Raw genomic sequence first — 14,085 nt, 5'->3', positions numbered from 1 at the left:
GCAAGAATGTTAACAATATTCAAATTTTGTTCGCTAATTGATTAATAGTAAATGATATACAAGCATATTTACAGTGAATTAATTATATCACAAAGAAAGTGACTAATGTTACCACTTAGTTGGTAACTTTTTATCCTTTCTAAAAGTATAATTAAGAATAATTACATAAAAACAAACTCCGTATGTTTGTGTTGCTGATTCTCATTATATGAAAAATATTTTTTAAATGAAATAATTTTAAGAATAAAATGAGCAAAACCATTATTTTTATATTTACAGTTTATTTATTGCAATACAGGAAATAGACAAGGGTTACATACAATTATTTGTTAGTTTATATGATTTTCTATACAAAATATATGAAATTAGATCTGTAGTTATTGTAATAAAATGTTTTTTTATGATCCATGCAATGTTAAAATAAAACAAGGAGAGCAAAAACTCCATTGACTAGGGCACATGGATATGCAATAAGAGGTCTTTGTTCAGAATCACCAGACATTGTTACAAATAGGCGACTTGCAGACAAAGCTGACCAAATTACTGCAATGGCTGAAAGAGAGAGGCCTATAGAACCTTCAAGAGATATAAATATACCAAGACTGGCTAAAACTACCATAGGCAGCATACAATAGCCCAGTACACTAGCAACACTTAGCAAAGTAAAAACTCCTTCCGTTCGGCTCATAAGGGAAAGTAAGAAATACATTAATATAACTGACATAACGGATAGTCCATATACATATCCGAAATGTGCTTTATTTCCGGAGAGAAAGAGACAGACAGCTAAAGCTAGACAAAATGCTATTGGGCCTGCTATGTCTGTATCTCTTAGTAGAAAATTAGCATCATCTGCTTTAGATTGACCGTGAAATGGATTAAGCACAGCTAAAGTCTTCTCAAGTATTCTGTCTGGATAAATTTCTAATTCATCAAGTAGCGGAGGTTCATCAAATTCAGATGTTTCACCGGGTGTTGCTTCTCCAGGTATTGGCGCTGGGGTAAATATGTTAGGATTATAATATTGATTGTTGTTGGCGGGAAGACTTTGTCCTTGGTCGAAGGAATAATTCTGTTGTTCTGCTGTAAAGTTCTGAAAATCTAAAAAAAAGACGGTTCATATTTATGTTTCTAAAAGGAATAATTGTTACTATTAATATAAAATTTATACCGACCTAGTGTTTGAGAATCACCAAATGTATTTGAAGTGTTAAAAGAATAGTTTGAAGTGTTATTTTGAGGTTGCCAAGAGTAATCGCCTTGATTTGGGTATGCCATTTTATATGTTCAAATGTGATTATTTTAATTGGCTTATTATTATAATGTGATATACCACAATATTTATATCACACTAATACTATTCGGCATATTTCTTCAAAATAAATTTTAATTTACGTCAACTGTCACTCGACATTTGTCAATACGTCAACAAATGCACGTCAGCCTAACTATTTTCAGCATTGAATGCAAGGCTTTAAAGATTTTCAATGTAACAGTATAAAGTCACGATTCATCACAAGGATTGGAAAAGGATAAAGAAATAAAAACAATGACTGGAACAAGTCACTTTTTATACCTACTTATTTAAAATGTATAATCTTCTTGACCTAAATTTGCATTTACTGTTGGACATCATGATTCACAAGTCCGGTTGTATTTTACTGATAAAATGAAAGCCGATAAATAAATGTCTGACATATTTTAGCGTGGAAGAAGATGAGATAGCCCAGTGGTTAGAACTCGTGCATATGATTTCGGGTTCAAATCCAGGGAAGCACCACTATATATGTGCTTAATTTGTGTTTATAATTCAACTCGTGTTCGGCGGTGAAGGAAAACATTGTGAGGAAACTGGCATGTGGCTAATTTCATCAAAATTCTGCCACATGTACATTCCACCAACCCGCGTTGGAACAGCGTGGTGGAATATGTTCTAAACCCTCTCCTTAATGGGATAGGAGGCTTTAGCCCAGCTGTGGAAAATTTACAGGCTGTTACTTTACTTTTTATATTTTAGCGTTCTTTAAAATATAATCATTATTATATTCCTTCTACTTCTGCTTATAGCAACTGGTCTTCTTCTCTAGTCTAGTGAAATTAACCTAAGACATCATTCAGAACTTTTCTCAAAAAAAAATGTAGTAGAAAATGCATCAATGATACAACATCTTTACACAAAGCTAAACGATAGAGAAGATCGATTGGGCTTGATCGTCCATAATTCGAGCCGCCTGCGTTAAATGTGGTCAAAATGAAGAATTTGGTTTAGGGGAGCTGGGGAGGGGCACATTGATTCTACTTTTCAATTGACTCCGAAATTGAACGAGACTCTGATACCGACTGTGTCACTAAGACGAATGTTCTCAAAACGTGTTTTTTGCGGTTATCACGTCAACTTGTGTCTTATTGGGGTTGAATAAGACTAGGTTTAGCTGGCCCCAACATTGTAAACAATAATTTTATTAAAACAAAGATTCCATTACAGACACAAGTTTCTTCTGGTTGTCGTCAACGTTTTTACGAGAAATATTAGCATGGCCGGCGTCGTACAGAAGAAACATAGTAGGTAGGTAGGAACACCAGAATTGACAAATTTTGAGATTGCATGTATTGCCAAAAAGTTGGTGATCCAGTTGAATTGAGTTTGAAAGTCCTAGATTGAAGCATCACTGTAGCAGTGTCGTTAGAGATCCTCGATTTGTCTCTGTTTTGTTATCACTATTGTTTTTGTCTTGTTTAACGACTATTTATACTTTTCTCCGTCGTAGTTCCTCCCTACTCGGACATAGTTTTTTGGCGTAATATCTATAGTATAATATATTAGTATAAAAATTTTTGATGTAGATAATTTTACTACTATTTAATTATGATTAAATCGCTTAGTCTATAATCGATGTTACATTCTGCATTTAAAGTATTATTATTAATACTTGGTTTATGATATAATTCGCACATTAAATCAAACACTTTAATAAAATACGTCGTTCATATGGCATACTTTATTTCGTTGAATATATTATTTACCCATCGAATGTGATCATGGAATGGTTGCCAAATACATTTATAAATGAAATCCATGAACTTGATATACAGAACACTTACATAAGCGAAAATTACATTTACATCGAACAAAAAATATAAAAAAGGGCTGGTTAAAAAGAAAAAGTTTTATTAGTTTATTTATCAATTTCACCTTATATCATTTTATATTCGGTTTGTTATTATTGTATTTGTAATATAAATATCAAATGATATAAATTGTGTTGTTTCATAAAATATTATTAATAAGCCCCCACACAAAGTCAACTTGAAAAGTAGTTATGAATCTTTAAATCATTTTAAAATGCATTTGTTTGTTAAAATATTGCATAGTATATTTTACTTGTTATCTTTGCATGGATTATCATTATTGTGTACAAATTTATTAATTTCAGGGTTGTTTTTAAGGAAATTTGTACAAACCGTTATCAAGTCTAACAACTATTAAAAAAAAATCGTAACAAAATAAAATTTTCATCATATTATATTACAGTTATTAATAAGAATTACCTATAAAGAAAAAATAAATAAAAATCTATCAACTTACTTTATTAAAAACGTGACCTTGAAACCTGAGGCAATTTTGAGGTTTATTTTTTTCAACAAACTTTGTACAAATTTGACTGAAAAAAACTTCTTCAAATTTAATGAAATTTTCTTCAAATAAAACGAAACTGCTAACTGAAATATTTTGATCAAAACATGGAAATTCTGTTTTTCAATATATAACCAGTTGTTAGTTAATATGTTAAATCTCTAGATTTAAATTTGAACAAGTGTTCATGATGCGTTAAGATAACTTAATAATTGTGAGAAAAGTGGAATGTTGTACTTAGCAATTTGTTTTGTGGTGATTTTTTGTTGTTGATGGTAGCACCAAAAGTATACACTCATTAGGATCAAGAGTATTTTGAATCATAAAGACAAATAATAGCTTTTATATTAAACATTATACATTTAATAATAATAATACTACCGAGGATGGGTTTTACTATGGTGTAAGTACTTATCAAAGACCAAACATTTTTTATTTAAATTTAAAACATTTCATAATAAATTATATGTTTAAAACAAAAGATCAGGTACTACTTTATAAGTCACCTATCATATTTTTATTTAATCGATACGGACGATAAATTAACTTAAAATACTTAATAATAATTATAACATACTTTGTGTAATGATAACAAAACATAACCATTAATAAAAACAAAATATATCATATACCACAAGAAATATATTAGAATCAGTTTAGTATTATTATATAGAACCGTTAAATATTTCGATAAAAATATGGAGTTTGGCTATTAAATGCCCATTGGTTTAAATTCGCTAAATTAATATTAAATGCCTGTACAATAATTAAATAACATTGTATTTCTATTTCTCTCGTTGGATGAGAGGATGGATGGGCACTAATAAAGGTAAGGTAATAGATCCCGTTATTACAGTGTATATGTTTGTGTATCAGTTTAAAAATAATATAATTGGATTGCGTATTGTGTCATTATGGACAAACAGATCAAAGAACATATATAAGTTAAAATATCGACTAAATATAACCCATTTAGTTACAGAAGGTATACAAAATGTTCCTACTTTTGTTACAATGTAGTCGGTTAAGATAAAGATACATTAAAAAAACATAGTTCTAACTGTTACAAACTACGTCCGCGAATATATGTACAATCTACAATTTGTACATGTATGTATATATAATCACATGTAATACACCTGTCTTTTTTTAATATGAACACTAATAAATGGAGATTACAAATGTTTTAAAAGCCTGCCTTTTGATAAAACGTAAACAACATTGATGTCGAACTTAAAACTTAACTGAGTAAGAAAATTTTCATACTCACAATATATATCACAGATACCTAAGGAAGATATTAGGTTACATCTATCTTTGAGGTACTATACACAGTAAATTTGTAAAAATATAAATAAATAAAAAGCACAAAATCTCAAAGTTATTCCTAGGTATGTCGTCAAACACTAACTACATTTATGACGCCATCGTAGGTCCATTACAAGTAAAAAAAATACTTTATATCAAAAGTTAAACTTGGAAATAATCACTTACAGTGCAATCGGCTCCGTTATTAATACTGTTTTTTGAGTCCTTCGTTTTTTGAACATTTATCTTCTCGTAGCCCGCTGACGAATCAGATCTGTCGATACCAGAGCTTTCGGCGGTCTCATTGTTGACTTTCTCGTATGGCGGTTCTCTTTTAGACAATTCGAAATATTTTACACTTTCATAGTTTGGATCTTTTTTAGATCTAACTGAGTCGTACTTAGGATCTTTCGATCGCACGGATTCGTACTTAGGATCTTTGCATCTTAGCGATTCGTAATTAGGATCCTGACTATCGAAGCTTGAATCTTTCGGTCGAACGGATTCGTAATTAGAATCAGATTCGCTTCCAGTGTTATAAAAAGGTTCGTGTGTCATCGATTCGTAATTTGGTTCTAGAGTAGAGTCATCGTTATTGTTACCAGACCAATTGTTATATTTTCCTGCCCTCTTATTTACTGTTGAATATGTAGGCTGGACTTTATAGTCAGGAGCAATAGTTGCGTAAGGCGGTGTCGGTGGTTGATTTCTTAGCACTTCGTAATTGGGATCCGAATCTGAAGCATTGGCATCTGTTTTCGAAATATGTTCGTATCCAGCATCGCTACTTAAAATACTATTTGGCCCACTGTCGACATTCAAATTATTTAATTTCGATAAATTGTTATTAGGGTAGTTAGGTGGGCCAGCTTTATTTATATCCTTGACAGTTTCGTAACCTGGATCCTGATTGGAGCTCTTTCGTTCCTTGCGTGCTATAGTCTCATAGCCGTGATTGACGGATTGTTTCCGGTCTATAGTTTCATACCCGGGATCGTCACTTCGATACTTCAATACTTTCGTTTCGGTTTCTGTATTTGCGGGGTCTTTTGATTTCCACACTAATTCTTCTTTCGCCTTAGCTTTTTTCATTACTTTGGCGTACATTTCCTCCACATTTCGAGAAGGGCTTTCCGTAGCACGTTGTTCCGAGGTGATACTGTTATTGGCTTCTGCTGAAGAGTAGTCGCTGTATCCGGGAGCGTCGATAGAGTTATAAAAGTTGTCGGTGGGGTTTTCTTTTTGGTCAATATCAAAGTTTAGTTCTCGGGCTACGAGTGGTCGTATGAGGTCGCCGGAGCTGAACCGATGTTTTTCAACCGGATAATTACACCCATAGAAGTCGGAAGAACTGACGCAGCTGTTATTCCTCTGGTGTTTCTCGTTGAGACTTCGGCGTAGTTTGTCGTGATTAAAATGAAGATCACCTGAGAAAATATACCATCATTAATTAGCTTTGATATTTTTAATGTGGACAAAGGGATACTAGAGCATACAAAACAAATTGTGCTCTACAATCAATTCTAAGGTCATATAATTCATGTCATCTTATATGAATTATTTAAGCATGATCAATACATTAAGATTCTTACCAGTGCTAGATATCCTCTGATGTCTTTGCGCGAGTGTATCCGCGGTGCGGGGCGGGTGTGAGGCGTGCGGAGCGTGCGCAGTGTGTGCTCCGTGCGTTGCGTGCGTGCTGTGCGCGGCGTGCGTGGCGTGCGTGGCGTGTGCGGCGTGCGTGGCGTGCGTGCTGTGCGAGGCGTGCGTGGCGTGCGCTGCGTGTGCGGCGTGCGCGGCGTGCGTTGTGTGCGCGGCGTGCGTGGCGTGCGCGGCGTGCGTTGTGTGCGCGGCGTGCGAGGCGTGCGCGGGGTGTGGGGCGTGCGAAGGGTGCGGTGGCGGTGGCAGCGGAGAGTTGGCCTGTCTTTTCTCCGGTTTAGGCGATCCCAGCGCCCCCGTTGAGTTTGAACAAGATGACATCGACGCTGAAATTATGAAAGTTGGCATTCATCATTTGTGTTTTTTTTTTATTTATCGATAATAATGTTTATCTCATCGTTAAATATTTTTTTATAAAAAATAAGGAAGTTATTGTAATTTTTAATCAAAACTTTATTAAATTGACAACAACATCTCACTAACCATCATTGAGATAGAAAAGTAAATAATACAGATAACATAGTAATTACCTTGGCGGGAGTGTGTAGCTGTAGACGTAGATGCTCCAATTTCAGGTGGAGCACTCCTTCTGTCAATAACACGATGAATATTTTAAAAACGTAACTCCATAGATTTCACATGTTTCCATATTGTGCTTAATTTGTCTTTATAATTCATCTCGTGCTCAGCGGTGAAGGAAAACATCGTGAGGAAACCTGCATGTGACAAATTTCATAGAAATTCTGCCACATGTGTATTCCACCAACCCGCATTGGAACAGTGTGGTGGAATATGTTCCAAACCTTCTCCTCAAAGGGAGAGGAGGCCTTTAGCCCAGCAGTGGGAATTTACAGGCTGTTGTTGTTGTTTCCATATTACTTAGTATGACAATAAGACAGCATCTTCATGATATGTTATCACAGCAGTACTCAAAGACTCGGCTCGGGCGCTCACCTGGCGTGGTGGGCGGCGTCGGGCTGCAGCGCGGGCGCGGCGGGCGTGGCGGGCTCCCGTCGGCGCGGCTCGGGCGCGATCTGCGCGTACGTGTCCGACCCCTCGCCGACGCTCGCCTCCTCTATTGCTGCATACATCTCATCTGCCGAAATAAGCCAGGTTTAATAACATCACTACGTAACACTTACCGGTGTACACGCCACTCGACCATGACCTCCATGGTCGAGTGGCGTGTACACCAGTTTTCATGGGTACCCCACTCTGAGGTCCCGGGTTCGATTCCCGGTCGAGTCGATGTAGATTACCATTAGTTTTCTATGTTGTCTTGGGTCTGGGTGTTTGTGGTACAGTCGTTACTTCTGATTTCCATAACACAAGTGCTTCAGCTACTTACATTGGGATCAGAGTAATGTATGTGATGTTGTCTCTTATTTATTTATTTACAGTACGACACAAATTAGATGTAGCATCGGAAAATGGAATGGAATGAAAATAAAACCGATTACTGCCGATTTACACAACCAATAGAAATAGCTCCCTATCGCGCCATTCGACGCTATTCGTCGCTATATATTCACGCGTCAGAGAAAGCAAGTGCATGTAAATCGATGAATATATTAGGTCATATGACATTACAAGTTATTACGTTTGTGCAAAGATCATATTCGCATGAGATATAAATATTGATAATTTGGGATAGCGTACTCAATTCGGATGTGTGTGTGTGTGTGTGTGATAAGTTGTGTCGTACTTATACGTCGTACCGTATCCGTACGTTACGTATTTACATTAAAAAAAAATAAGAATTAATGAAGTTTGTTTCTTTAGCTTCATCAATATGTGTTTTAGAAACAGTATAAAATAGAGTTTCGACATACATACATGGCAGTTGTACATAAAAATGGCAAGTTACCCGAGTCGTCGGAGACGGTGGCGTAGTGTGGTTGCGCGGGCTTCACACTTTGTGCGCGGATGTTGCTCAGCGGCTCCCGCACTGAGATACTCGTGTAACCCTCTGCAAACATGAACATGACATAAAGTAAAATAGTAAAGTAAAGTAACAGCCTGTAAATTTCCCACTGCTGAGATAAGGCCTCCTCTTCCATTAAGGGGAGGGTTTGGAACGTATTCCACCACGCTGTTCCAATGCGGGTTGGTGGAATGCACATGTGGCAGAATTTCGATGAAATTAGACACATGCAGGTTTCCTCACGATGTTTTCCTTCACCGCCGATCATGAGATGAATTATAAACACAATTAAGCACATATATATAGTGGTGCTTGCCTGGGTTTGAACCCAACCCACTTCATCGGTTAAGATGCACGCGTTCTAACCACTGGGCCATCTCAGCTCTTACATGACATGACATATTGAACATACATTCGTCTTTATATTATTTTAAATACAATACCGGCAAAAAGCAATACAAATTATTGACGTGACAACGTCTTATAAATTGGTTTGCCGGGTGACACTTCAAGAAACTGCGTTACGCTCCGCTTACGTTATGCGCTCACAATGAGAGCGAGTGAGAGGCACGCGTCCCTCCCACTCGGGCATGGTTAGCCCGCCTAAGAGCGAGAGAGACAGACATAATTCAATGCGATATTCTTTGTATAAATAAATTTTTTAAATATAATTTTTTGTATAAATAAATGTTTTAGATTGTTACTATTGTTTCATCCTTCTTCCTACTATACGAATGAATATTCACATTAAAATTATTTAAATACTCAAAGTCGTTGTCACGTAAAACTTCCGTATACCGACTTTACAGGCAACAGGTAATTTTTAAAACAGTCTAATGATTGGTTGTGTTGTAGTCAAACAGATGGCCTCACTCAAAATTCTGTCATCGGTAAAATTTGAGGGAGATGGGAAGTTGGAAGCTGTAATGGAATGAGGGGAAAAGCGAGACGAGGCCCTTACTGGCGGAGTCAGTGGAGTCCCCGCTGAAGTGTACGGGCTCGGGGCGCGGCGAGGGCGGCGTGATGTAGGGCAACTCCTGGCTCGACGGCAGCTGGCCGCTGATGGCCACCGACGCCGATATTAGCACAGCTTCAGCTGCAACGTACATAGATAAAATGATTATGTTACAACAACAACAACAACAGCCTGTAAATTCCCACTGCTGGGCTAAAGGCCTCTCCCTTTGAGGAGGTTTGCAACATATTCCACCACGCTGTTCCAATGCGAGTTGGTGGAATACACATGTGGCAGAATTTCTATGAAATTTGTCACATGCAGGTTTCCTCACGATGTTTTCCTTCAACGCTGAGCACGAGATGAATTATAAGGACAAATTAAGCACATGAATCAGCGGTGCTTGCCTGGGTTTGAACCCGCAATCATCGGTTAAGATGCACGCGTTCTAACCACTGGGCCATCTCGACTCATATACATCTATATGTATATTTGTCGCACATTTTTAACTTTGCCGTTTAGTAAATTCAAATCGTTTGTAAAAAATACATTGGTAGAAAAAGCATATTATTCAATACAAGATTTTATAGATGATAATAAAGCGTGGAGCTAATACCTGTTGACTTACACGCAGGATATATTAATTTAAATAATTGTATTTAACTAACATGACTTTATAATTGTGAATGTTAAAAAAGAGTAACTACTGAGTTTCTTGTCGGTTCTTCTCGGTAGAATCTACTTTCCGAACCTGTGGTAGCTTCACTTAATTGTAAAATGACGATTCAAAAGTGCTTGTAAAAGCCTACTTGAATAACGTTTATTTTGATTTGATTTGATCTAACTGGTTAAATTTGCCATTTAACTAACAGCCTAGACACATTACTAAAAGATTCAAGTGGCGACCAGAATGAACCCGCTGTTACAGCTTCAATTCATGCAAATAAAAATATTTATATTGACAGTTTATAAATATTTGGTTAAATGCTAAATATTGACATTATCGTGCCTACATTAAAAAAAAAAATAAACTGTTTTGACATCATAACTACTCTTGTGGTGTACTAACTTAATATGGTGTAGGTGTGAAATCCACTTAGTTTCGAAATTACAGATAAACTAGATTTTTCCAATATCTCAGGAATGGGGCATTTTAGACTAGGGGTCCGAGAGACCAAACAGAGTTGGAGAAATGGGCTTTTTTGGACCAATCTCAAAAAGAGTAGAGTCTAAACCACATTACAGATTACCGTTTAGTAAAACGGCTAGGTGTTGGATTGGATAGGTAATTAACTTTTAAATACGCTCGTGATACATCGAATAAGAAACAAAAACTGTGCCACATTCAAATTAAATAAATATTGCATATGTAATAATTAACTAAAAAATCTTCTGCTTATTCTTAAATCAAGGTTACAGGTCACTTCAGCTAATACATAAAATTGATTTATAAGATCATCGATTAATGTGTAAATTATTTTTATTTACTAGTTTTGCTACCAAAGCTTATCGAAGGTATTTACCGGCGGATGAAGAGGCTGCTTCCCTTTCATCGATTTGAATTTCATTGTCCGATCTCTCGTCAGGTGTTATTTCTACAATTCTGAAAAAAACATATAATGTAATTAATTATTTAGAAATGTTTATGCTATATTAATGCAAAATCATATAATATATCAATGTGTTTCAGATTGGTTTGAGACATGAAACCGATATTCTACAAGAGCGACTAAGCAATGTTTAATAATAAATGCATTTGAAGTTAATTTACCATTAATGTAACATTTGTTTATAGGACACTTACACATTGTGACTTTCGTTTTGAAGCTTAGCATAGGCATGTTCGTAGGGATGGTCTCGGCTCGTAGACGCAACCACTGCGGTTTTATTTCCTGGAAGAATGCGTAACATGCATAATACTGATAACGACGTTCTTTAATCGACTAAAGATACTTGATCAATTTCCAGCAGCGGCTCTTTCAAGTCCCCATTTACGATAGATAAATAAATATATCGCGATAATCGATTAGATTCCTTCGATGAATCCAGTAGCAGATTAAAAATGCAATTTATTTTGTCGTTACGTTTACAGACGTAATTATGTTATAAAAATAAACGTATCTCCTATTAACAGCATTAGTCAGATTCGCACGATGGAATGATTCATTTTGTAAATGCATTGTACTTTAAGATGTTTCATTATTCTAAGAATGCAGTAGTTATTAAAAATGTAAATTGACTTGTGTAGAGAATACATAATAGATATTGTAATAATTACATGCTTATATAACATATTTCTTTAGTCTTAGTTAAAGCTGCATTTGTTTCAATTATTAAGTTAAATATAATTCTTGTATTCCCGTCTATACAGGTAAACAATAATTAGGGAAGGCTAGGGAAAAATCTACCACCTATACCAAGCAGCCTTCCTCTAACCTTCTCCAAAGGAGGCTTTAGGCAAACATTAGAAATAATGGCTGTAGTTTATTTTAATTTATTCATGTAATGCTGTTTGATGATTACTACTAGATGAGTTTATAAGCTAATTTAATCAGTTAACGGTTATATTTTTAAGACATTTCTAATATTCCTGCTATATGTATGTTGAACTTCTGTGAGAAACCAATGATTACAACTATAGCCAAATGTTTATAAGTATTGGAATAGTCAATATTGGGCTAATTTGCGTAAATCAAATTAGCTCAAATGTCATTTTTTTTGTTTTTTAAGCAAAATATAATGATGTTTTACCTTCATCTAAATTGACTGTCGCATAAATTTCAGATGCTGTGTCACCACTGTCATGTCTTCCAACAGGATGTGGGATTTCTGGCAAACTACGCTGGCTGTTTTGAGTGGATGCCCTATTGAAAATTAAATTATTTATTAACTTAGATACACTAAATTGAATATTATATGTTGAAATGCAAATAATTAATTATTTTGGTTCAATGGAAAAATTATGAACAGGTCTTTATATTGATGGTTTCATTGTTACAAATAAATACCTCAAGTTTAAAATAAATTTATTACACATTATACTTTTAAAACATTGAATAAGCGCACAGTATGGCAATAGCTGTTCACTAAAAATTAATTAAACTAAATCACATATTTACATGCAACAAAAATATATATAAATCATTTAAAAAAACATAATCATTACAACATTTTCCCACAAATAGTTAGTAAATAACAAATGTCTGGATGTTATGTAGCTACTAACATGAGAGGCGACTTTAATAAATAGTGATAGAAACCATAGAACACTAAAGAAATTATGTTAAATAATAAGGAGAAGATAAAAGAAGTAAAATAATTATGAAAAATAAATATTAGTAGCATAATTAGCATTATACATCTATGTTAGCCCTGTTATGTTTATTTTGTCTAGGGCATGCTAATAACAAACCGCTTGATGGAGGCCGGAGTGGTGGGTGTTGGAGATGGTACCTCCTCATCCAAACGGATTTTGACCACACCGGCCGTACCAACCAACTCACTTCTGTTAAATACAATATATCTTTAAATTATGACTAGGAAAATAAAAATTATATATTATCAATCATAGCTATTTTTTAGCTTTATGTATTTATTTAGTTGATGTATATAACCTGCTCCATTTTTACTTTTTCTGTTGTATAAAATTCCTTATAAAAAATTGAGAAACTGGGTAGTTAATTTGTATCTGAACCTACTTAAAATATTATTTTGATATTAAGACCCTGCTGTATATTAGTTGTAATGTTTAATTGTTTATAATTATATTATAATTTGAAATATATGTGTTCTATAAAAGTAGATATTTAATAGACAAATTACATGAATAACTGCTTTCATATTTTACATCACTATTAATTTTAATGAAATACATATGTTTAGGTGAAGTTTTACAATCACTCATACAATTGTATATATAGATATGTAAGAAATCGTGTGTAGTAAAGATATGTTATAATTGAAATTGTTTTCACTTAAAGATTAATACTTACTTTTGGTTGGAGTTCTTGCAGCCACAAACGCATCCTGATAGGACAGTGACAAAAGTGGCTAGCACTGCTAAGCTCAAAGCTATCTCTATTAATGTATACATAATAGTTATTCAATCGATTTTGATACCACAGAGCCCGATAATATTACCCATCACAAGTTTATTATTATGATCCTTTATAAAGAAGTACAAATACGAAACTTTCTTCCATTTGAGAAAAAGTATGAAATGTAGGGCACTTGTTTACGCGACGATTTTAGGCGTAGGTCTAGTATTTTTAGAAACATTTCTTGGCATTTTTATAAAGCACTCTTCACTTAACATTTCATAGATTTCATTTAATATCGTGGAATCACTGGTCTTACGATTTTATAGTAAAATACGAGCACCTTCTGGGGCATAAATGTCGCAAAAAGTCAAAAGCTACTAAATAAATAATAAAATAGTGACAAATCTATTCCCACAGACTGACTATAAACATTTATTTCCCTGATAAAATCATATAAGATAATTAATGAAAAAAAATCTTTAATTATAGAATTTGTATTATTTTTCTTATTTATAGAAATAAATAGGTATAACACTGATTCAATTCAAGTTTATTATGTTGTTTT

At 34.5% G+C, this 14,085-nt stretch overlaps 2 protein-coding genes across 2 annotated transcripts; both read right to left on the bottom strand.

The window, feature by feature from the left end:
• Positions 1–334: 334 nt before the first annotated feature.
• On the bottom strand, positions 335–1,430 carry LOC124535212 (protein YIPF5). Its single transcript, XM_047111335.1, has 2 exons — positions 1,176–1,430; positions 335–1,101 (listed from the first exon to the last, which is right to left on the bottom strand). The coding sequence occupies exons 1-2, from the start codon at positions 1,276–1,278 to the stop codon at positions 416–418; spliced, it is 789 nt and encodes a 262-aa protein (XP_046967291.1). The 5' UTR covers positions 1,279–1,430; the 3' UTR covers positions 335–415.
• A 1,870-nt stretch (positions 1,431–3,300) lies between these two features.
• Positions 3,301–13,901, bottom strand: LOC124535157. Its single transcript, XM_047111253.1, has 12 exons — positions 13,473–13,901; positions 12,893–12,985; positions 12,232–12,344; positions 11,285–11,372; positions 11,004–11,083; positions 9,487–9,621; positions 8,469–8,570; positions 7,556–7,697; positions 7,132–7,190; positions 6,817–6,927; positions 6,535–6,564; positions 3,301–6,369 (listed from the first exon to the last, which is right to left on the bottom strand). The coding sequence occupies exons 1-12, from the start codon at positions 13,571–13,573 to the stop codon at positions 5,105–5,107; spliced, it is 2,319 nt and encodes a 772-aa protein (XP_046967209.1). The 5' UTR covers positions 13,574–13,901; the 3' UTR covers positions 3,301–5,104.
• Between the last annotated feature and the right edge of the window lie 184 nt (positions 13,902–14,085).

This window comes from Vanessa cardui, chromosome 14 (assembly GCF_905220365.1).
Source record: "Vanessa cardui chromosome 14, ilVanCard2.1, whole genome shotgun sequence".
NCBI classification, from domain to species: Eukaryota; Metazoa; Arthropoda; class Insecta; order Lepidoptera; family Nymphalidae; genus Vanessa; species Vanessa cardui.
Note: the sequence above shows the minus strand (reverse complement) of the source record. Positions and strands in the feature narration are given on the sequence as shown.

Bases quoted from the DNA above. Each gene is read 5' to 3' on its own strand.
- LOC124535212 (XM_047111335.1), bottom strand. From the start codon at position 1,278: ATGGCATACCCAAATCAAGGCGATTACTCTTGGCAACCTCAAAATAAC. The intron at 1,102-1,175 runs GTCGGTATAAAT...TCTTTTTTTTAG, and splicing joins TGGTGATTCTCAAACACTAG to ATTTTCAGAACTTTACAGCA.
- LOC124535157 (XM_047111253.1), bottom strand. From the start codon at position 13,573: ATGTATACATTAATAGAGATAGCTTTGAGCTTAGCAGTGCTAGCCACT. The intron at 11,373-12,231 runs GTAAAACATCAT...GCATTCTTCCAG, and splicing joins GACAGTCAATTTAGATGAAG to GAAATAAAACCGCAGTGGTT. The intron at 6,565-6,816 runs ACCCCGCGCACG...CGGATACACTCG, and splicing joins GCACCCTTCGCACGCCCCAC to CGCAAAGACATCAGAGGATA.